Raw genomic sequence first — 25,794 nt, 5'->3', positions numbered from 1 at the left:
TCAGCCTGGATTAGTCCTTTCTGAGCTGCTGAGGCGCCTGCAGACACACAGTGTGCTCCCATCGGCCTGCCAGGCTCCTCCATGACAGCAGGTGGCTTCAGTGCCCACGGGGGGTTCCTCCTCACTTCCCAACACACTCTCCCTCAACTCAAAACACACAAACACACTCCTAACACCATCTCTGCTGCAACCCGAGGGAGCATCAGCACAGCTCCTTGTGAGAGTGTTACATCATCTTTGCTGTGTTTTACAGCCGTAGCCCGAATACTTTAGTCGTTTTGTTGGTGTTACTGCTGACTTGTATGCATCTACGTGTAGGTGTTGCTATTTTGGAGATATGAGAAAACCCTGCATCTCCAAATGTCAAGAGAAACAAAGAAAAACCAAAGATTCAGTCACGTTTTAGGAGAACGTGTTCACGATGTTTTCATACTTTTTGTTATAACAACATTTTAATCACAAACTAAAGTGCTGAGACCTGAAAATGTGGCAGGATGGCGAAAAATGGAATTTACAGCCTGTCAAGGGTTCTCGTCTTTAAAACACCATGCTGAGCTACAACACGCATCGACCACAAAAAGATGTTTGGATTCAAAAATGATTTTACTTTCACTTTTATCCAAACTGACTTATAAGTGAGAAACACACACACAGACTCAAACAATCAGTCAATATTTGCACATGAAGGAACCTGGGATCGAACTGCTGATCCTGTTTTGTCTACATTTAAACTAAGCACAGAAATTGTTCCCTGACATGGAATAATGGAAAAACCTTTAGTAATGTTGAATGAGCTGATGGTATTTTCTTAATGTCCTACTGTGTGTTATTAAAGCAAAAATCTGTGTCCTGGTCCATAGAAAAACCAGGACACAGAAACCATAGAAAACCATAGAAAAGCCATGTTCAAAGAGTCTGAGACAACTAATTTGTTCACAAAAGATGAAAAACTAAAAAGGTTTCCACTAAGTTGACCAATAAATATAATAGACATAAAAAGACAACAAAAAGTCAACAGTCATCATTTCCTTTTGTCGCCAATTATACAGAGCTGCAGGATTTTTTTCCTACTTCATATCATCAAAACTGAAACTCTTTGAATTTGAAATTGCCATTTCGCAAAAACAAGCAACCTGAAGGCATCGATAGAACTTCACAGACTGAACGATTAATCAGTTAATCAAAGACTGATAAATAATAAAAATAGCACCAGCTTCATACCCGTACAGCTTTTACATCACTGCACAGTATAATGGCACCAGTCCTGATAGCATCAGTGTCCAGAGACGAAACAAATGCCCAGACCTCCAAACAAAGTAGTTAGTTCAACTTCGGTTGAATATTTGCATAAAGAGGCTTTTCACAAATTCTCTTTACAAGTCACAAACTTCTCCAGTGGACAGATTTTACAGGAATGACTTGGCAGCAACTTGTATAGGAATGGTTCTCACAAACCATAAGAGTGTGTGTGAGTGTGCGTGTGAGTGTGTGTGGGGTATGCTTGCGAGTTGGCAGCACCTGCATGTCACCCGCTTGGCACAGCTCAGCTTTTTCTTGAAACCTGCATTAAAATCCATCTAAAAATACTTTCTGCCTGCTTCAGCCATCAGAAGCGGCAACAGGGGAATTCAGTGTGCAATGAGCCCATAATAACCTTTGCTATTTTCTTTCACACTGCACCTTAAGCCACCCACACACCCTGTCATCAGCCACCGACCATCTTTTCTTCCAGGCTTCTAATATGGGAAAGAAACATCAATTTAGCAAAGAGTGGAAGGCAGACTCTGGCTTTGTCCTCTTTAGTGGCTGGAAATTTACGTGCCATTGATTTCCTCTCAGCCCGTCTCCCCCGCTCGCTGCTGTCTGCTGTTCAAGAGACGGCAACAGAAATCTCCACCCAGCAGGATTTCATCGAACCTATCAGTGAGCGGCAGTGAGAAGCCGGAGGACGAGAGACACCTAAAGCACAACAGAGCGCCGCTCCAGACACCAACTGAAGGATCCGCAACATAATAGAGCCGTGACTATGATGGACACAGTCAGACAAGCACACACAGAAATGTGTTGGGCTGCAGCTTTCACACCACGTGTTTAACTGATATACAGGCTCAATATCGGCCTTGAATTTATTATAAATAAAGATATGTAAAGCTGTTGGCATTTAAAAGACATATTAGGAGACATAACAAATCTGGGAACACTTTAATTACAGATTTAAATCCACACCGGGCTTTATCAAACTGCAAGTAACTATGGCAACAATACCCACTCTACACAACCCACAAGTCCTTCAACCTAAACAATGTCCCTGACCTCTCATTCCCCCACTGGAGGTCTGGAAAACACGAACACCTTAGCTCTCAGGCCTGTTCATACTAGGACTATTCAATGATCCATCTTAATGTTACAGGATCTTATCAGTCACAGTTACAATAATCAACAAGCGGTTAAACCTGGGAAGAGGTCGACTTTATACATACAGACGTTCGTTTAGAAAACTGCGGGAGAAGAGTCAAGGTTGTGTTCAGCAATGGGTGAATTTCAGGGACTAGTTGAAAGTTATTGTTGGTTCTCGTTGATTTAACAAGGGGATTTAGAGAAATTATAATTATTAATGGCCATTTTCAATCAAATCCACTTGCTCTCAAAAAATGTGATATCAGCTTCCCTGACGACTGTAGTTTTTGGTGTCACCACATTTGTAATAGTCCATTAGACCAGGTTCATGTTGTCACAAATAGAGAGTGGGGCACTGGATTTATCTAAAATGCCCCACTAAAATCCAAGTAAACTAAATTATACGCAAAAAAGTAGAAGTTATGCATAATATGAGTTTTGTGGCCAGCACAGTGGAGGAGAGGTCAGCACTGAAACCGGTCATAACCAACCAGCTGCTGCCCTTTTTTGTTCGGAGTTTCCATGTTCACAATGCGTTTGTGTCGGTTTCCTCTCACAATCCAAATTCACGCATGTTACAATAGGTTAACTGGTAGTTACCTGGTACCCTGCCATTTCCCCAGAATCAGGATGAGCGGTTAAGGTAATGGATGGTGGAGGATTTTTATTTTTTGTGTTTGGAAAAATTATCTTCATATATATCATGTTCCAAGTCTATGTAATGATGTATACAGTAACAAAAAATAATTTAGGGTGTAACGTCCCTTTAACTGTAGCTTTTATTTATTTAAAAACATTTTTTAATAAACCAGCTAGATGTCAACAACTTTTGAAAGGAATTTGATTACATATTGAGCAGACTATGGTCACTCCTCGCTGTTCTTGCAACACCACAACCGGTTGTCCACTGATGACTGCCATAACTTAACCATGGGCTACCCTTCATCTCCTGTAGTGACACCATCAAGTCCAGTTTAAATTTGTCCAAGACACATCAAATACCTGCAAAACCAATGAACCAATCACATCAGCTGCACATTTGGTTCTGTGGCACCAGCTAATCATCACTGCGTCGGCATCGTCTGTGTGAGAATGTTAGCACTTAGCAACACTGCCTTACTAACCTGATATTGGATTGGTCAGTTCCTCAGATGTAACAACGTACTTCACATGCTACAGAAGGACGCCGGCATTAAAATAGCTACTAAGGAATAGCTTTCCCCACTTTGAGTAGCAGCAACCGAATGTTATGTTGGTCTTAATGTTGCTTCAGACAAGAATAAAGTGCAGAGGGAGGTGTGGAATCGTTATTGGCATGAAAAATTAATAGACGTTCAAAATTCTGCTGCTGGCAGCTTAAATACTAGTATTATTATTCTAACTGGCATTTAAAAACTCGTGATTAAACCCCCTCTTGGCAGAGAGACATGAACAAACAATAACGGATGCCAGTGCACAAACCCACATTGTGCGTGTTCAAATGCATGTGGCCGCAGTTACAGAAAAGGTTTCTTTTCCCCACAAACACTCTTGAAATGATCGAATGCTCAAACACACACACACACACACACACACACAAAATCTGAGAAGTGAGTACAACATCCGCAGAGATCACTTTGTTCTGTGTTTCAATTTACTTTTAATAGACTGCTCTTTCCACTCAGACTTCTTCAAGTCTAATTAATTCAGTGGGAAATCAAGTGGAAAATCACCTCTAATGGACTTCAGGCCATATTGATATAACTCCTCGATATCTGACAGGTGTAAATGGCTGTGAAAAATGCTCAGAAGAGGCCTGGTCTCATTAGGAAACCATCAAACAGTTTGGCTCGCTTCTAGTTATTAAGACATTACAATTATATATGATACAGGTGCTTTGTGAGTGAAGACACTGGCAGAAATATTCTCTATCTAGATCCAAATCTGGAGAAGGTTCTCTTTTGTGCATTTATAAAACCAAAGAGCATCTCTCAAATCCAAACCATTATCTCACTTCAATACATTATTATAGCGTATTTAGGTCTTTTTCTATTAATAAATTTAAAGCTACTTTGGCTGAGCCTACTGGAAAACGTACTGTATTTATACATTCCAAACTGCACTTGCACAGACGAATAAGCCAATCCAGAATGTACTGACAGACACAACCTGTGTGCAATGGGCACATCTAGATTTTTTTTTTTAAATTGGGGTGGCCAGACTGAAGAACATGCTCACACTTTAAAAATTATTTAAAAGGCTATAAACTCAAATCTAACAATCTTTATTGGAAATAATAAATTGTATATTAATATGCAAATAGTGTGTAGCTCAGTCGTATCTAAAAGACCTCATAGTCCCATATCGTCTAAGTAGACCACTTCGATCTCAGCATGCAGGCCTACTTGGGGTTTCATGAATTTCCAAAGGTAGAATGGGAGGCAGAGCCTTTAGCTATCAAGCTCCTCTCCTGTGGAACCAGCTCCCAGCTCAGATTCAGGAAGCAGACACCCTCTCTACTTTTAAGTCTGGGCCTAAAACCTTCCTCTTTGATAAAGCTCATAGTTAGATATAGTCATGCTGCTATAGGCTTAGACTGCTGAGGGACCCACCCCCCAATGAACTGAGCTCTTTTCATTCTCACGTCCCTCTCTCCCCTTCTCTCACCCCACACTTATATGCCACCCCACATTTAGCAGCTATCTGCCATCAAGGCAGATGGCTGCTGACCCTGAGCCTGGTTCTGCTGGAGGTTTCTTCCGTTAAAGGGAGCCTTTCCAGTCCACTATTACCTAAAGGCTTGCTCAACGGGGAATTGATGGGTTTCTATACATATCTGTATAGTCCTGACTGTATTATGTAAAGTGCCTTGAAATGAATAGGCGCTAATAAATAAAGTTGAATTAAATAGTTAATAGTTTATTCAGTACTGGGCAATACTTGAAGGACGCCTTCACTGATTTTGAACTTGCAGCTTGTGGTTATAGTTTGGGTTTTTACATAACTGTACATAAATGCCATTAAACTTCAAATGCCACTTTAGCAGGTATCTGCCACTTTGGCTGGGGGGGTGGCGAATCAGATTTTGGAGGTGGCCACCGTCTGGCTGCACCCCAGCCTGTGAACACAGATAATTTATTGTTGGGGTTTGGGTCTGATGGTGATTGCTTGGCAGCTTGGATTTTAAGGTTCATAGGTGAGGACAGAGGTGTGCATCTGTCTACTGGATGCCAGTGTACTAAAATTTGCTAATTAGCACTAAAGACAGGGAGCACATTCATTAAACAAGGTGTTGAACAGATAAAAATCTGACCTGATGATGATTCCAGATGAAATTCAATTATAACCCTTAAGAGGAATGTAACTGTCTGTGCAAACTAAACAGGTTGCAGGGCCAATTAACTGGAACCTAGGAATAGCTGTCCTGCTGGTGCTGATATAAAAAGTATTCAAGGGTTTATAGAGTTGTGAATGTTTGTTTTTATGTATCTTTAAGCTTTCACGATGTTTCATCTCCATGTGTCACACCTGCAGCATCTCACATAGGATTTGTAGTCTCCAATCTAAAACAGTGATTGTTCCCAAAACAACACACTTCATTTCAAAAGATGCCTCTGTGTTGTCTCACAGAAACACTTGCTTGTCATCTGAAAGTACAGTACTGCCAAGCAAACTACTGCAGATGTATAGAGTTATTCTTTTTTCGGCCTCCCAGAAAAAAATCTTTCAAGAAACTTGCCTCAGGGACTTCTGTAACCTGTTGTCTGATTAATGACATCTGATGAGCAGCCATTACATTTACACGTGTCTTTAATACCGTTTCCCAGCATGCCTTTTGGGGGGTGGGGGGTGGGGGTCACACTACAGAGATTCCATTTACGATTTGGGCCACACCAACTCTGCGTGATATCTCGCCAATCTGATCTTGTTCTGCATGTAACAAATGAATTTTACCTTATCCAGGCAAAACATCCAGATATGGAACACATGCTTATGGCAGGAGTAAATGGGGTCACTAACATCCACCACTGGAAACTGGACCAATCAGCAGACTCCAGGAAACAGCTGATACAAAGTGTATACACATGATGATTTATCACCTCTTGAGACGCCTTATGGCAATTATGGTTTCTACATACAGCAAAAAGCTTAATTCTGCAACGTCATAGCTTGATTTTTGCTTTAGCTTTATGCAGAATGTAATTTCAGAAATTCTTTTTTTTAAATTATTATTTACTTGATCTTTTAGATATTTTTCCAGAACCACAGCTTTGATTTCTATGGCAAAGGTGCGCGACCTTACCTCATCCACATTCTCGAAGGCGTTAATGATGTCGTAGGGCAGGCAGGACAGCAGGTCGATGACAAACCAGGTCTTTAGGTAGTTCATGCGGATGAGTTTGGGGTCGGAGATCACCTCTCCGCCGGGCCCCACGAAGGTGGTGTGGAAATTGAGAACGATGTCCACCAGGAAGATGACATCCACCACGCTGTCTAGCACCAGCCACACGATGTTGTTCTGCTTGGTCTTGAAGGAGACATTGTAGGGCACCATTATGGCCGTGTAGAAGGTGAGGATGAGGATGACCCAGTCCCAGGTGGTCTTGAAGGTGCAGTAGTGGAGGATTATGTGCGGGGGAGTCTTGGGGGCCTCCTGTTTGTACTGGGGGAGGATGTCAGAGTTCAGCTGCAAAACCTGGAAGAGATGACAAAGAACCTTTACCCCAAATTAGATTCCCTGTTCCTCGGTGCACCTCTTATCCACCGAGCACTTCCATTACAAATACAAGTACGTGTGTAAACTTACATTTTACACAAACACTATATTCGTAAATTTTACATTTATTTTGTTACTCTGCAGTTATCTGTTAGCAGTTAGCTCTTTTCACTGTATTATGGAAATACAGTCCTTTAATGTGTATCATTGTAACTTACAACCTGCAACAATTAGGTTTTTTGCTTTCGTGTACACACATTGTACATATAGTACAATGATTCTTTTTTATTATTTACTTGGTTGTGAGTAGCTAAACAGAAACTAGATGAAACAACAAAAACACATCGACACATTAAACTGTGAAATAAGTCATTAGAAATTCTAAAATAAGCCTTAATTATGAAATCGGATCAAATTCACCAACAAGTTTGTTCCATTACTTTCCTTTCCATTCAAATCTTAATTTTCTAACAGTTCGACTCTCACTACTGCACACATCCCCTAGACTCAAAATTAAAACTTGATGTATTTGATCTCATTTCATTCATCATTATTTCTGGCCTAGTTTTCATGCCGCGCTGGAAATTGAGCCCAGCAATAACGAACATCGCCTTATTATTTCTACTTCCTTGTGTTTTTATTTTATAAATTCTGTTCTTTTCATATTGACACTGGTACACTAGTCTTCATTTTCATGTCTCAGAGGGTTTGCCAATATTTAATACTTTGTCTTCAAAACAACAATGAAACACAGAGATTTCCTGTCTCATTGGGCATTTGTCTTTCACCCCAATGTGGCTTTTCCCACTCCCAGTCATCTGAGTAGTAACGCCCCTGTTTGAGCGTGATGGACAGATCAATCCGACTGTACTTAATTTGTACAGAGAAATGTTTAGTTGCACAAACATCGGTCTGGTCCAACAGTTTAAAATAGGCATGAGATCAAAGATTAGGGCAAGAAACAAGCAGAGAGTGTAGTATGAGATTAGGAAGGACGACATAATAAGCCAAACATTCATACTTGCCTTTAGTTTTGTAATAATTGTCCCCTGCAGCTAGAGAGAGGGGGAAATTGTACATGAAAAGTGTATTGGGTGTGTGGGATGGTTCTCTGCAGGGTTCATCTGTATTCATCTTTCTTTGTTACAAACCCACAATATGAATGAATGTGTCTGTGAGTGAAAGTGACTGAAATGAGAAAAAATGATTAAAAACAGCCATTATATTTTGCAGTTTGGTGATGATCACCCCCCCCCCCAGCTCGACCTCCTCTGCAGAATAGATGATTTCAATCTGACCGACAGCAGTGTGACTTCCTCTGCGTGACACACACAGATCACACGGTGACGTCTCATTATACATTGAACAGCAGAGTATTCTGTTTGTGTCCAGCTGTTACTGAGATCAGCTCTAATACATTTAAATACAACTGCATGATATACTTCTGAACACACAAAGTACCAAACATATTTAATGTAAAAACTACAGTAATAATGCTGCTTTTATCACCAATACAATTACATTACTACTCCAGTTACTGGCTTTACTGTACATCAAAGCAGCGTAAAAACTATTTAAGCTGCTGGTACTAATATAGCAGTGAGATATACAATTATGACAGTAATATTACAGTACTACTACTACTGGCAGTATTTTGTCCTCAACTAGTACTATTGTTGCTACTTCTACTAGTGGTTCTGCCATTTCTACTAGTACAGTGCTACTACTGGTACTACTTTTGGTGATCTCTCTCTTCCAAATTACTACTTCAATTCACCATTTGTTTATGCACATTAGAGTTCTGTTGCTATTGCAGTACTTCACTGTGTCTCCACTAGTGTCTCTACTAGTGTCTCTACTAGCCCGTCCTAGACAGTCCTATGAGTACCTGTGTGTTTGTCCTGTGTTACCACTACTACTTCTAGTGGTACAGAATCTCTCATTTCTTTAACTACTATTACTTCTACACTACCACTATTCCTTATTCTAAAACTACATGTTACTAGTACTCTTATTATTACCAGTTCTTCTGAACTTGTATCAGAACTATCACTATTACTAATATAATAACACCTGATTTACCATTATTAGCTTCTACTCAGCAACTAACAAAACTACTGCTACTACCACTACTACTACTCAAATTGCTGATCCTGCTGCTAATATTAGTACTTAAACTCAGCATTTTTACTTGTACCATAAACACTGTTGTTGCTACTACTACTGAAGGCTCTCTTACTTGAATGCAGTAATTATACGCATTGCTACTTCCCAGCTCCTGCCACAATCACATCTACTGCTTAAACTGCAACTCTTACTACTTTTTTTAATACTGCTAGGTCACTTGTTTACAATAGTACTACTACAACAACTGCATCCAAAACTATCTGAACCATTTATAGCATCTGCTACCATGGTAACATCTACTGCTGCTATTATCGCTGTGCCTAAATACTATTAGTACTACTTCAGCACAGAATCTGTTACCATTAGCACTTTTTATATTTTACTGTACAATTATCAGAACTACTACTCAGTTAATGTTACCACCACCGCTACTTCTACTACACATGTATTGCTTCAGGCACAACTAGCACCGCCGCAACTAGTAGTAACTGTACTAGCAACTGTATAACAAATTATAATGCTACTGCTAAGGCACCTGTTACTACTGGTACTGTTGCCTATAGTACTCTCAGTCTAAAAAGAGAATGAGCAGTGAGCTTCATAAGGGTCCAAGCTAAATGCCACCTAATCGTCATTATCAGAGAAACTCTGCTTGCGACACTCGACAGAAGACGGCAGCTGTGCCTTTCATGCTGCAGAGCAGATCTATGGCGCACGTTCAGGACATTACACAACCCTCCATCCAAAGCCATACAGGGAAATTGCAAAGAGGACATATCAGCTTGTTCCATGGATTCTTACATTTCCATCTCCACTTCTTCCTTGCTACCTCCCGTCAAACAATAAACTCTATCCCCTTTCTGTCTTCTCCTCCTCTCACATCTCTTTCACTTACATCATTCTGTCTACAGCTACATCTTCCCTTTTTTCTATTCCCCATCACTCCCTGACTCTGGGCTGTCTACTTACCCCACCTTCACCTTCACATCATCATCATCCTCGGCTCCTAAAACCTCACAAGCATTCAAGATAAAAAACACCAACAATTTCTGCAGAAGTACAACCACAATTCCAAAAAAAAAAAAAAAAAAAAAGTGGGAAGATGTGAAAACATAAATTAAAACAGAATGCAATGATTTGCAAATCTCATCAACACATTTTATTCACAATAGAACATAAACACAAACATATCAGATGTTAAAACCATCTATCTCCCCCGCCAAAAAAAAAATAAAAATGCATTTTCAAAATTTCAAGCAGCAGTCACAATCATTTGGAGTGCACAACATGAAATATTGATGAGTCGGGCAGAGAGCGCACGGTGAGCTCTGTCAGGAAGTTGGCATGTGAGGATCCACGAAGGGAGGGCCGTGTACTGTTGATGTCGTGAGGGCGCGATTGCGATCAAGAAATCACAGGATGCTTGCGTGCTGGTTGCTTTAACACAGCACCGGTCAAATGGTTTGAGGTTTTATACGAGTGTTTATTAGTGCACGAAGGATGTCAAGAGCAGTGGTGCCATAGCATGGATGATCCTGCACTAACCTGTAGTGGCAGTGCAGCCTTTATTTTTTAATCAGATGAACACTAAAGCTCACTCTTGCAGATTCAGAATGTTTTTTTTTTTTCCTGTGGTGGAGTTTTATTCAGCATTGTTAATTTAAGAGGCTAATGTTAAAAAAAAAAAGTGGCATTTGAAATTCCTCTACAAAAAAGAAAATCTAGAGAGGTCTGTTAAACTGCTCTTTTTTATTTCTTTTCTGTTTCAGCAGCAAAAGGTGTCACAGGGCAGAACCCTGCCAAGGGCTTTTGCACAGCACTGGTTACTTTATAGTGACACAGTTGAAGAAATTGCTATAAAGGGAGAAAATGTTACGTACAATTATATGTATAACAGGTGGTCTCCTGTGCTGGTAAATGTTCATGGGAATTTCAGTATTTGGATGCTGGAAATATAATTAGTCACAATCACAAAGTGTTTAACTCCTAATGTGAAGTGCTGTTAATGGAGGATGCCTGCTCTGTTGGCTGCTTCTGGCAAACTAGGGAGCTGAGGAACAAATAATTGTGCTCAATACCTCATCTAAATATTAACCTTTGGTCACAAAATACCAGAATGATGAAGACAAAGATGTGGTTGGAAGCAAACAGACCGTGACCTCATCTATTTATTTTGTCTGCCGAGATCAGGAGACTAAAATGCTCTAATAGCTCCCTGATTGCCTTTGCACTGCAGCCACGCCATGATGTGATAATGCACAGTGTGAAGAATAAGCCTGTACTGTAATGTATGTGTGTTTGTGCCCACCTCTGCCAGTCTGGACTGTTTATGGCTGACTTCATGTTTGCCAATGGGGGCCAGTTGCTGCAGCGTGTTGCGGTTGTTGGTGAGCGCCCGCGTCAGCCGTGCAAACTTGGTCCATCCTGCAGGAATAAAACAGCAATCGGTCACACTCTGAACATCTCATTACAAATCAGTAGGCACATCGTTATCCACAAACACAATCAGGCCCCAGTCAGCTCTCAGCCACTATCCTTCATACAGTTCATGGCTGCAACAGGGACCTACCGGAGATACAAAATATTCCCACAGCTTCCACCTGCACTTGGCATAGGAAGGCAGACAGGAACCCTGCTTTTCCTCTAATCAAGTAGTTCATTTTACAGCCAGCCTGACATGATGTAAATACAGCTTTAGCCGTGCCTTCAAGGCTCACACACCCCCTGCAGAAAGTGTCCTTGAACACAACCCAGTCTCCACCTGCTGCAGGGTTTCTGTTCTGCAGCCGCCGAATCGGCTCTGACCTCTACAAGGATGCAGGGGGAGAAGGATAGCGCACTGTCAGTATCATAGACACTTTTGTTTAGCATATGAATGTCTGATAAATGTCACATTCAATCTATTCCTTAAGGAGGAAGTGTTTGTCTCTGGAGGTACATTTTCAAATTACACTGTACTGTAGTTTCTCATGACACTGAGTACTTCTCTGTAGGGTAATTGCTCTATTTGTACAGTATGGTACAATACTATACTACAGCAGGTGAACGTGTCAGTGCTTTGCAGTACAATTAAAACGATGTAACTGAATTTAATCTAGACCTCCAATGTTATCTAGATGAACTGGTAGCACTTTACAGCTTGGTGATGAGAAATTAATAATGGGGTAGTGGAGCTGTTGACAGCTCTCAGCCTCCCCTTTGGCAGCTGGACTAATATTAGCCAACTTATCCCGAGAGTTTCAAAGTCCGACCGGACAAGCTTAGTAAGTTTTATTTATTCCGCCCTAAACCAAAACTTGGACAACATACAGCACAGTCGATCCATAGCCCTTATTTATGAGATGGGCTTAAAAGCATAATTAAGTGAATTTAATTATCATTTTCTCTTGAATAAAGTATCTATCTATCTAACTAAACTAATCTCTGGGTCAGTACTCAACTGCGCAAATCAACACCTAGATAAATGCTGCCTTATTTCATTTTCATACCACCAATTAGACTGCAGTCTCAAGTGTGAAATCCTGAGTCATGATACGGACACAGCCATAGTATCCACCACTGGACAAATACAGCACCAGACAACAACAACAACAAAAAAGACCATCTTATACAAATTGTCAGCTAATTTGACATAAGCTTTACACAGTTTGTGTAAACAGTATCTGATTTTACTTGTTAACCACACAATTACCATGCAGATGTTAAAACCAGCACTGGCCAACTATGCAACCTCAATTAGTTTATGCGTCTGTGCCATTGACCTCTATGGTCTGGCTTTTATTTTATGTTAGAACATTTCAACTTTCATATTTTGTATTCTTTTGTTTCATTTTACTGGACTTATATTTTCATAATCATGTTTGCTGAGCCTTACTCTTGTCTGTTGCTTTTTATTGTAATTGACTGTGTAGTTAAACCTGAATGAGCAAAATTTCCCCATTTATCTAATAAGCTCTCTCGTTAACTTTTAACTTCTTGTAACTTGTAACTGTTATTGATAATATATTTTTGCCTAGCCCACTGATAAGCACTTATGCCATTTTAAAAACGGTTATATACATACAGTTCATCATAAATGCAGAGGAAATGCATAGCAAGCATTACAAAATACCCCTGCTGTAGCCCGCATAATGTTTCTCCTTTTGTCCAACATACTGCTGAAAATGAAGCTTGAATGTTTATGTTGGAAGCCTAAATCCCACTTTTTCTTACCATGACGCTGAATGAGGCTGGTGCTCCTACTGTATTTGCTGCTCTAAAAATAAAATCAAATGTCTGCAAAGGGCAAACGGTGGCACGACAGAGGCACGGCACACGCAGCAGTCGCACATCGGGATCGACCCGACCCTGTGAAGGGCCCATTACGGATAAAAAGTGGACTTTGAAAAAGCTTTTAACCCCTTAGGCCTCCAGCTGCCTGAACACCCACTCTTTCATTCAGCCATTCACCTCCCGGTGCAGCTGAGAAGTAAATGGAAGCTGAACTCAACACCGTGCTGAGACCCATAGTGGGGCAATATCAACAGAAAACCCTGTTTATTCACAATCTATTTTCAGCACTGAATCCTAATCACTTTACTTCCCTCCAGTAAAACTAGTGGTAATGGCTGTTGCGTACATTATTGTAGATCTCTTGTTGCACAACATCTTCTTTTATGCAATCTTCTCTATGCTAATGCTCAAAGTTGGCACGGAACAGCCATAGATAATAAAAGCCTGCTCCCAGCCAAAAAGAAGATTTGATAATATCTGAAGGAAATTGCTGTAGAGGATGCGGTAGCACTTGTATAAACGGCTATACATTGTCCAGTATAGTGCTGGCTGTTGAAAAAGGGGAACAGTTACAGTACAGACTCAGAGACACTGTACATGAAAACGTCGTATATTCTTATCCATGTGTTCTATTTGATGGCTGCAGTTACTAGATAGTAAAAAAAAAAAAATGGGAGCACGTTAGAATTTATGGGACCGCTGGTCAATTTTAGCAGTTTGTTAAAATTGTCTGGTCCTGTCCAAACAGTGAGCAAAAACAAACCATGAGTCAGGGAAGCTAACAACATACAGCAGTAAGGTGATTTTAAAACTTACAGGCCTCGAGCAACCGTGACCTGTGCACAGGTTTTGTGTCCTGGAAAAGCAGAGGTGGGAGACGATAGTTGTGTCCCTTCCATTCGGCTGTTCTCTGTCCTTATTAAAGAGGCATATTTCTTCTCATTCAAGTCTTCTGATTAGTTTGTGTATAACTACAGGTCGCTCGCTTTCAAAGGTTAATATGCTGCAACTAACAAATACACAGTTTTTGGAAATACAGTTCAGTGCTGTTGGATACTAAAATTCAACAGAATATGTTGTAATGTGTACATACTGTTTTACACAGCACACTGTACATGCCAACACACCCAGAAGCCTGTGTCAATTGCCAAATTTGATAATCTAAATATAACAGCTAAAAGTCTTATAACTATACAAAACAGTGGAATTCAGTTGTACAAACCCTTTTCACACTTTTTTTTTCCTTACACAAATGTCCAGAAGCCATGAATTGATACATAAGTACTGAAAATAAATCCTCCATGTTTTCCTGTTTACCCACAGAAGCTAGCAGACCTTTAGGCTTTAATCTCGGCTTAAGTTGCTCCGATTCTGGTGACTACGGGAGTTTGAGCACAGCACGAGCGCCCGATAACAGCGGACAAACTTTATGCGGCGCACCACCCACAGTAACCACACAGGAAGGTGCGTTTGTTTTATCATTGTGAAGCAAACATCAAAAACGTGTAACTACAGTCAGAGGCTCCAACTGTTGGCGTAATATGGTATTGCAGAAAAATCCAACACACTTTATACTATATCATTGTACATGTTTTGACCTTTGACCTTGTCCCTTTCACACAGAGAATCCTCCTGATGATATTATATACTGTAGATGGTGGGATCTTCAAAGTCTTTGCAATTTTACATTGAAGCACATTTTTCTATAATTGTTCCGCAATTTGTTTAGAAGCAGTTTGTTGCCGATTGATGACCCTCTGCTCTTTACATTTGTGAGGCCCTGCCTCTCTGAAATGCTCCTTTTATACCCAATCATGTTACTGACCACATTAGCTGACAAATGCTCCACCATTTGGTTTTCAATTTGTGGCAATTACTTTTCCAGCCCTTGTTCAAACTTTATTGAGATGCGTTGCTGCCATCAAATGCTAAAATGCCTTGGTTTCAACATCTGATATGTTGTTTATGTTCTACTGTGAAGAAAATGTGCGTTGTTGAGATTTGCAAATCATTGCATTCGAATTGGGGTGGAATTTTTTTCATGCTGCACAAAACTTTTTTGCCTCACATCTGTGCGTTTTGCTGCTGTAACGTGGACATTATTGGATCAATTCTAATCATTGCCAATAACTCCCTCTTGCATGGCAAGTCGGTGTGACACAGACACAACCACTGTCATCATGAAGTAAAATAAATTGGAATTAATCATGGTGACACTCATGTAAATACGTGGTGGCAGCCTGCAGGTTTCTAGTGTACAAACAAACCTCACAAATAGCATTAAGTGAATCTAAAGGACAAGTAAATAAGCACTTTCCCCCCCCCCCCGCTGTTAATAATAACATTCCTGATATGGTTCCTCTCAAGAATGCAACACTGCATAATTTAACACACTGGAGCACAATGGAAGTGGAATTTAAAAAAAGAAAAAAAAAAGTGAAAGGCCTGACCTAAAAATAACGGGAGCAGAACTGGTGCATGCACCACTAAAGTGAACCCCAAAGAGAGATTTTGATCAGCGGTTCCACATCGAGGACAGCTCCCACCTAAGAAAGACAGACAGACACGTGCAGGACTCGTGATCACCACCAGCCCGTGATTAGCAACTTCCTTTAACATTTAGCAGTGTGAAGCTATTATGTTGTTCAGGTAAGAGGTGACAAAATAGGGCCTGGATGATAAAGGAAAAGTGATGTAGTGGACTGCAGACGAACTGAGGTCTCATAAACTGACTAATATTAATGTTTAACAATTATTTTTGCGCGAAATCTCTGTACCACTGGTAGCACTCTCTGGAAATTCATGCTTGATGTCATGCATTACAATTTAAGGTAATTTTGTATTTCATATAACTACTTACTCATGTTTATGTGAAGAGGTTTAATAAGATTTACAGAAAAGACTCTTAAGGATAAAAAAAAAAAAAAAAAAAAAAAATGTATGTTGTTGCTCCTGACATTTCTAAAAAAGCTGATTCTGCACCATCTCTGACCATCAGTGATCATAAACTGACAGGAAACCATCGATTGGCCACTCATTTGTCCATGTCACAAACTTTGTTTACAGTTTGTGATTGATTCGTCATGAACCAGTGTGAGACCTGAAACTGGATCTAAAAATCTAACAGTGGATTTTCATTGTTGGGACCAAGTGAACTGAGCTGTGACCTCAGGCTGAGGCTAAGGTGGGACTGAGCCAAACATGTCCTGAGCCAAGTCCTACATTTTATGTCAGAAACTGGTCATCATGCATCACTCATCTAACTATTTATTTTTTAGATTCATACATATCATTATAAATAAGAAATAATTCCTTTGTTTTTATTTTTATTGCCATTGTTTGCTTTGCCTTTCATACACCTTTCAATCCTCTGTAAACCACATTAACCTGTACAAAAGTTGCTATATACATAAAGTTTGATTGATTGATACTCATTAATCCTTTTTAAATTATGGAGAACTGTGGACAACATGGACTGTAGAGTCCACCCAGGAATATGAGGGTTACTGTAAATAGGCTTCGTTGTTGTTGTCAGTCACAAATATTAGAAGGTTTTTAAAATATTATTGAGAAACATGATCTTGAGAATTTAGCACAGCAGAGTTTGTATCAGCTTTACTTTTGTTCTCAGCAATTATCTTTAAACAGCTCTAAACTACAGAGATTTAACCACCTCCAAGGTTAATGTGTTATTGAGCGCAGTATGACAACTTTTTTGAATTACACAAAGGCAGGATCATAAATTCTATTCTGGATTTTATGGGAAGCCAGTGGAGAGAAGCTAGTGAAGGTGAGATATGATCAAATTTTTTCCCCATTTTCACCCATTGTTTTCCTTCGCTTGCTTTTCTTTATCAGCAGCCAGTAGTCCAGACTTTTCCAAGTGAAATATGATACCTGGCTTACTGAGAACAAGGTGGACGAGTTGACTGCACTGGCGAGGAAGGAAAATAGCTCTAGAGTGCAGTCTGATGTGTTTCACAGAGACATGGCTGCAGGACAGTATGCCCGACACATGCATCAGGATTGACGGCTCCAGCACAGTGCGGGCCAATCGGAGGCGAGAGGAAAGAGGAAAAGAGGAAAGATGGGGGCCTGGTCATGTACATGAACAACAGGTGGTGTCATATTGGTCACGTTGCCCGGACATTGAACTGTTGGCAGTGGGCCTTCACACACCATATTGATCGCCGTCTATATTGCTCCCTCTGCCTCCTCAGACGGCGCATGTGATGTCATACACACCAGACCTGACATCCCGATGCCCTCTTTATCTTCTCTGGTTACTTTGATCATGCAACCCAAGACCCTCCCCACCTTCACTCAGTATGTGGATTGTCACACCAGGGGGGAAAAGACACTGGACCTGAATTTTCGAATGTTAAAGAGGCCGACAGCTAGGAATGTTCCTCTCCATCCTGGACAATCCCTCCCACCCACTCCACTGTGTGCTGGCTGCACAGAGGAGCACTTTCAGCCACAGACTGATCACAGTCAAGTTCTCAACAGAACAACACAGGAGATACTTTCTCCAAGTGGACATTAAACTGTTCAACCCATCAAAAAAAGTATTGTTTTGAATTCATTTAATATTTTTATTTCATTTATTTTTACTCCTCTAGCTGGATTTTTTCTTACTTATTGATCAGTAGTTTGTATTTGTTTGGGTGGATGTTCTCTTCCTTTCTTTCCACTTTCATGCGGAGAGCAGCTGTAACAAGGCAACACAATTTCCCTATGGGATCAAAAAGTTGTTGAATCTTGAAGCTTTAACATATCTACAATTACATTTCCACTAGTCACAATTCTTTTTTGATATCAAAAATGATGTCACTGTCATCATTGCCCTATTTTAGCATTTATTAGAGTGGCAGAATTCAAATTTCAGATACAATCAGATATCTTTAATTAAAAGACTGTTTTAATTTAAAGACTGACCTGTTACAGTATCAATAATCAGAATTTCATGCATCTTCAATCCAAAACATTTCAAGAGTCCAAGTCTCATTTGAAATTTAATGTAAAAATGTGGCCACCTCTGTTTTCTAAACCTTAGAGAATTGCAGTTTGTAAGTTGTTCTATTAATTACTAATATCACAGTAAGATAAGTATCACGTGTGTAACTGTACTGAAGCTGAACTGACCTTCATGCCTTAAGCACAGCGTTGATCATCAGTACTCGTCACTGATCCTAATCGTCCGACCTGAATTAATGTCCTGCCTGAGGCCGAGATAACAACCATCTGTGAAGCTTTAACAGGTGCTGACAAAGCAAAGAGTGAATACAGTCACTCTGCAGTAAAACAACATAAGAATCCTGCTCGGCCACATGTTAACCTCGTCCTTTTCCTATTGTCCTACAGTGATGATGCAGCGATCGCTAACTAATCGTCATCCGTCACCACTCAGCAAAAGGTGTTTCATTGAAATTCTCCAAAAAAGGCACGTTAGGTAATGGAGGTGAGGGTCTATCAACACACACAGCAGCCAGCGCAGGCCCAGTATGGTGGCGTTTGGGAACACGGCCGAGCTGAGATCAGAGGCAACATAATGGGGCTCAGCCAGCACAGGTTTGCCAGGAAAGTGTGAACCGTGCTCGTTTGATAAAGCCCAACAAAATGAGCTGCTGGCTGCTGATAAAGAAAAGCAAACTACGATAATGTGGAAAAATGGGGGAAAATGGGGAAAAATGGGGGGAAAAGGTAAACATGAACACCCTGCGTCACATCGGGTGCAGCTAATGCATATTAAACCTACAGTTATTTTTAAGCCCAGCATTATGCAGCATCCCTCCCACTCGGCTGATGCTGACACGTCGTGGCGTGCAGAGCAGCCGGAGGTGAACCTGCGAGGCGAGTTGTGGTCTTCAGCACGTGCACACTCAGCTGCCAACGCCTGCAGCAGCAAATCTCCGCTCCTCTCCCACCCCTCTGATCACCAGGCGGGTCAAACTGCAGCCCTCAGTGCGAGCAGTGTTGCGTCCTCGCCGAGACCTCGGTACTGACAAACGCCACAGTGCACTGGTTGTAGCACGTAAGACTTACCCCGTGTTGCCACGGTGATTTTGTTTTAGGAGATCTGACTATTTCACTTTATATGAACAATCGTGCAGTGCAGTTAACGTTTCATGGAACTGAAGCAGCTCAGTCAAACCAAATCTTGACTTTTTTAATTAAAAAACTAAAACAACATTTCTAGAAGACAGTTTGTGAATCTGCATTAAAGCAGCTGTGTCTCCTCTCCATCAAAGGACAGACGTGTAAAAACATCATTCTCAGACTACTAACTTTCAAAGGCACAGTGATGTCATCCGTCTCCTTGAACAATCCGCCGCCCTATTTCAGCTTGTCGTGATTTCTACATTAATTCGACTCTTCCCGACACAACCTTCCCCAGTTTGCCCGTCTGTCTTGTGCCTCCTCAATGACATGGGTGTCTTTGGGACAGTTCGAGGGTTTGAGTCTTGTCCACTGACATATAGTGAAAAAAAAGTTTTGAGGAGCTGAGCTGTGAGCGACCACTCTACCCACTAATCCAAAGCTGCCCCCTGTTGTATAGTCCAACAGCATTCGTACATTCAAGGATAAATTATTATTTTTTATTCATTTAACATATTTGCACATATTTGCATTTGGAAGAAAGAAGACAATCAGACGCACACCGTTGCCTTTAAACTGATCTTGAGTTAAAATGTTTCCCAATCATTATGGTTTTATCTCTAAAGTAGCTTTCAGATGATTTTTTAAAAACTCTGTGGTGGGTTGTCAGTGTTAACAGAGGTCAGGCTTGATTAGCTCCATGAGCAAAGAGCAGCGGTCAACAACAAGGTGAACTTCTCTTCTGTGGCATTAAACACAATTCGAGTCTGCTGCCAACTGTGTCACAGTGTCTATGCTGAGCTTTTCTTAACAACCAAGTCTGATAAACAGTGAAGGTCTCAGGAGGAGCAACAGATGTGACAAAGCTGTCGCACAGTAATTATTATACAACTTCAAGTGAGTGAGTTACAAGAGCAACAAAGGATGGAGTGGATGGATTCGACAAAGCAGCATCATTGATAGAGAGGACGCCATTTGTCTCCTGCTTTCCATCCACACGTGTTCAACTTAACAGCAGGGCTCCAATCACGTACGACCACTCACCACAGACAACAGACTGTACGTGGGTCACACTGAGACAACATGAGTCCAAAGCCCTCTCCAGCACATTGCTGCAGTCTCATCTTAGTTCCGCTGAAGGTTATGTTCAGTCACTGCCCCACAGACTGTCTCCTGACATGTCTCCTTAACTGAATAATTGGTACATGTATGCACGTCTTACTGCTTGGCAACATGTATGTACCGTAAGGTCCAATAATTAGCCCCAAGGGGCACATTAGCCTAGATTGTTACTCGGGGGACAGACATTTATTCCATGTGTAGTCTTGTTTCTGAGTGTATAATATCCAGCTTCAACCTTGTAAATTAAGTGACATTAAGTGGTTACCATCCAAAGTTGCAGCCTTTTAATTTAGGAGAGATCAGTTTGATTTGATTAATGTAGACTGCTAAAAGCCTTACATTCACTTTGAATGCATTTTGCACAACCAGCATTTCCACTTTTGGATCTGTCTTTACTTTAGGACAGGAGCTATTCATGACAAGTAAGGACAGTAACCTGCACATGGGTGAACATCTGACTATAGCACTATACGTACGTATACGTACAAACAAAAGAAATTCACTCTGCAGCAGGAGGGAAGTTCATCACTGTGTTGTTTGTGTATGTTACAAAGGGGCAGGGTGGGGGGGGGTCAATGGTCAACCACGCTGACACTGTCCATCAGTACAAAGCTGACATTTCCTAAGTTTCTGGACAGCATCACTACCACCTCAAACCCAATCTGACAGCTCGAGACCCCTTCTCGTGTCGCGGGGAAACAAGACTCGACTTGTTTGTTTGTATGGAACAGCAGCTTTAGATAAAAAAAAAGAAGATTTGCTGCAAGAAGTTCTGAGTCTTCAGAGCAGGTGAGGAGGGCACAAAGAGGGAAAAGGAGGAGGAGGAAGAGGGAAAAAAAAGAAAAGAAAAAAGCAGATGCAAAGATGAAGGAGGAAAAGTCAAGTTTTTAGAGAAAAAAAAGAAAAAGGGACAAGAGTATGAGAAATAAGAAGCTAAAGATTCAAAACAAATCAGTAAAAAAAAATAAAAAAATAAAGGATAAAAACATGAAAAAAAAATCAAGGAGGAAGATAACTGAGAAATGAAGAGGAAACAAAAACAACCAAACACTGGACAAAACTGAAGCATGGAGAGACAATTCTGGAAAAAAGGAAGAAGAAATCGTGGACCTAAAAAAAAAAAACTTAAGTGGAGAAAATAAGACCCGTAATGAGGAGAAGAGAGATAAAGCAAGAAGATGAAGCAACAAGATTCTGGAGAATCTGGGAAGAACGTGAGGAAATGACGAAATGAAACCAACATCATCAAGGATTAGGGTGATGAGAGGTCCCATCAGAAACCAACCGACATTACATTACATCAGAGTTCATCATGAGGCTTCCAGCCACGCACCAATTATGTTCACACACTCGGATTCTGTCACATGTCATCGTATCACTGCCTCTTTCCTGTTGGTCTTTGCCATCTAATATTACAGGAAGCCACATCTTTTCTAGTAGCATCATACACCCACACCCACATTTTCATATCCATCAAAGAACAAAAACAGCCATGCAAAAAAAAAACAAACTTTAAAAAAAAACAGGGAGACACATTGTGTCAGCTGCAGTCAGAGCACTGACCTTTAGTGGTTTCGTCTTCAATGGGCTGCTTGAAGAGGGTGATGTCCTTAAAAGTGCAGAGGAACAAAACCACCTTGTCGTTCTCGTTCCTGATGGGAGCCACTTGCATGTAGAACCACACTGGACTTCCTGTAAAGACGTCACAAAAAGAAATGAGGCTGTGGCTTTCAAACTCATTTGCGCTAATTCTGCTATTTCTGGTGGTATTTTTTTTTTAATCATGTCTGTTTTTGTTTCTAGTAAACCACTGTAACAAAGTCATTTCCTGCCAAGGATCAATAAAGTAGCTATTCTGGTCTGTTCTATTCTTTTCTTTTCAAACAGCTCTGTACTGCATGAGGACTAGTGAGTATCAGGTCCTGTTTGCTCTTCTTTTCAATCAAAAACCTAAATGTATTTTTTGCAATATCATGCAACAAAGACAGAACATCTCTGATATTCAACAGGCTGGAATCACATGAATGTTGCTGTGTTTCATGGAAAAAAAGTCTGAGTCAAACTGGCATCTACAGCTGCAACGTTGATATTTTTTAAGATCCATTTCATAGAAACGCTGTAAACAGCAAATTCCTTCCTGTAGTGAAAACTAAAGATTCAAATTTAACGCAAGCATGAAGACGTAATGACTAAGGACTAAAGACTCTCCTCCCTCTTCCTGCTGTGCTACGCTCTGCCCAGCACTATATGCAGTCATCATCAATTTGGTTCAAACTTTTCCTGCAATGAAAACTGACACACACTGTACTTCATTGTCATCCTTACAGTCAACATGTGTTAAGAAGTATTACGCATTCATTGATTCCACCTCCTCAGCTCGCAAAGCTCCTCTGATGGCCGCACATTTGGAATCGCTGTTTTGATGCATCCCCCACCCCCTATCCCCCACCGTACTGTACATCTGCATTTATCTTGTTGCTTTTTCCCTGCAGTGAAATGATCAATAAGTGCCGTCGTGCCAACTCTCCAGCCCAAGCAACAACAGAAGCAGCACTGTGTTGAGGTGGTGCTAATTTTCCTTTCCATCATTTTTATAGTGGTGAAGTTTTTTTTTTTTTTGCATCAATCCATAGAACTTTGTTCCAAAACTCCAGTTTCGTGATGCATGTGTGTGAACTGCAGCCTGGCCTTTTTCTGTTTCAGCTTGTGCATCAAGGCCTGCATCTTGTTGTGAACGCTCTGAGGTTACGGTCATGGGGTCTTCTTTTGGTCTTTGACAAGGAAACACGTACGCCTACATCCTGGAGACCTCTGCCGAGTTGCTGTGCAGTCACCCACATGATTTGGATCTTTGACACGTTCTCCTCTTTCTGTTGATGCTTTTTGTTAGAGAAGGGGCCTGTTTTGCCTTTTTTGTTCACCTGCGTGGCCCTTTTCCCTTTGACAGACAGCTGCAACTCAAATCTGAAGCTCCTTCAAGGTGGAATTTCTGCACGAATCCACCGCCACACTGTTCTTTGAATCATTATAAATTAATTATTAAAAATGATTAATATTTTATAAATATAACATTTTATTTACAAAATATTACAACTATAGTATTTATATTTCAATATGTTCTTCAACCATCTTCAGCTTTTCTGAAGAATTGTGTTGCATTTGCAAAAGTTTCTTTTATGACGTTTTAAATTAAGAGGTCGCACAGAAGTCACAAAGACTGGTTGAATTAATTGTCGACACTGTAACCTCACAAATTCCTGGAGGGACTGATTAATTAACTTGGCACTAATGTTGTATACAAAGATTAAAATACTGTGCAACACTGTAGATGAGTGCAGACAAACACTATGATACCTGCTGCTTATCCCGTTTAATCCAGAGATAATTTAATGTTACACGGACTTCAATGTTCTTTCTGCACTGGAGAACATCACACCAGTTTTTTAATTTTGTTATTTTTGTTGTAGCACCACACACACACACACTATCCAGAGAGTCACAGTTCAACAAAGTTGCACACACCTGAGAGTCACATCATTTCTGTGGAAACATCCATTTTATTTGTATCCAGGCTCTGCGAGGTCCCTCTCTCTCCTGATTTGTCAGCAAATTTTGTCATACTCAAAATTGATCTTTTCATTTTTTTCTACCATTATTCACATTTCACTGCCTCGTGCTTCTCCACCTCACATTTTATTCTCATAAAGTGATCACCCTTGGGAGACGAGGACTTCAGAGACTATTTTTGTCTGCACACTTTGTCCATTCGCTCCTCAAACTGCTCCAGTACTTACTCTTTGCTGGATTGTTGATCCATCACACTGCACAGAAGCATCCTGGAGGTCTAACATACTAAACTATGCAATAGGGTTACTTCCACATTTTCATTTACAATGAAACATACTACATTTCTACATCTACATGTCTTCTTTATCTGGTAGAATAAGAAAAAAACAGCAGTGGTTTAAAAGTTTTACCTTTTGTATACAATCATAAATACAGAATTTAGTATTTTAGTATTTGAAGTCCGCTGAAAGTATGTTTTGGATCATTAGTTTGCTACATTAGCTATGAAGAATTTGCAGTAAATTTGCAGACGACATGTTCCTCTGTATTCATTCTGCTGCTGCCATGATGAGTTCTACAATCTAGACAGATCAGAACAGCCCAAACTACGACACCTTCTCCAATGTGCTTGACACATGAGCGTGTATGGTTTGGAACGTGAGCATATTCCACATTTTGTTCATTCCATCACTTTGGTTGAGGTTCGGCTTGGTCTCATCAGTCCATAAAGCTTGCACTTTGTTACAAATTCAAGTCCTCCAGTTTTCTTTAAATGGCAGATTGTGATACACCTGCTTTTGCATTTTTCTTCACAGCTCTCACATCGTTTCTGGCATCAGCTGTTGTTTTCCTTTGCTGTTCAGTGCATGTGGCTCAGTGTACCAGGGGGGTTTCCTTCCAAATTCTTGTACCAAGGATTTCATCCATGGACAGCTCACGGATTTTTATGTTGCTTTATCATTTTTGTATTACTATGTATTATTTGAAAAGCAAATGTTAGTCACCTTCCTTTACTTTTGTAACAAATAAAACGTGGGTCCTCTGCTACGAAACGTGGTCTGTTCTATGTTGTTTAACCCTTCAACCTATAAAACTCATTGAATATAAGCCGAAATTCTGAATTTTTCATCATGCCATTCCAAATAAGTTTGGTCTGTATTTCAATTTTATTCTTTAAAAAGTACACACATTACTCATGAAACAGTGTTTGTTGTGTGTTCTGAACGAACACCACAACCTCATATTGGTGCTTTCTGTTGTGTGTTTGTGGAACTGAGTCAAATTTTACTACAGCATGTTTACACAGTACTGAAGGAACCCGTCACCCAGTGGGTAGCAGTGCAACACATTCAAGCTCATGGATTTAAGCAGCAAAAACATTTGTGCAGTGCTGCTGGAAGGGATAACCGGTGTTAAATGGTGTTATGGATCTGCTGCTTACAGCGGATGTGCTGGTTTACAGCCAGTGTGCTTCCTAATGTCAAAACTTTGGGTTTTAGACTGTTGGTTCTTGG

General features: G+C 40.5%; 1 protein-coding gene across 1 annotated transcript in view; it reads right to left on the bottom strand.

The window, feature by feature from the left end:
• Positions 1-25,794, bottom strand: part of LOC137101758 (potassium voltage-gated channel subfamily H member 5-like) — a 116,308-nt gene that overhangs the window by 79,052 nt on the left and 11,462 nt on the right. Inside the window, exons 4-6 of the mRNA XM_067480548.1 lie at positions 22,277-22,405; positions 11,529-11,644; positions 6,680-7,072 (exon numbers count right to left, since the gene is read on the bottom strand). Coding sequence (XP_067336649.1) covers positions 6,680-7,072; positions 11,529-11,644; positions 22,277-22,405 — 638 coding nt within the window. The remainder of the gene's footprint in view (positions 1-6,679; positions 7,073-11,528; positions 11,645-22,276; positions 22,406-25,794) is intronic.

Source organism: Channa argus, chromosome 16 (assembly GCF_033026475.1).
Source record: "Channa argus isolate prfri chromosome 16, Channa argus male v1.0, whole genome shotgun sequence".
NCBI lineage: Eukaryota > Metazoa > Chordata > Actinopteri > Anabantiformes > Channidae > Channa > Channa argus.
This window is presented reverse-complemented; position numbering and strand designations above follow the sequence as displayed.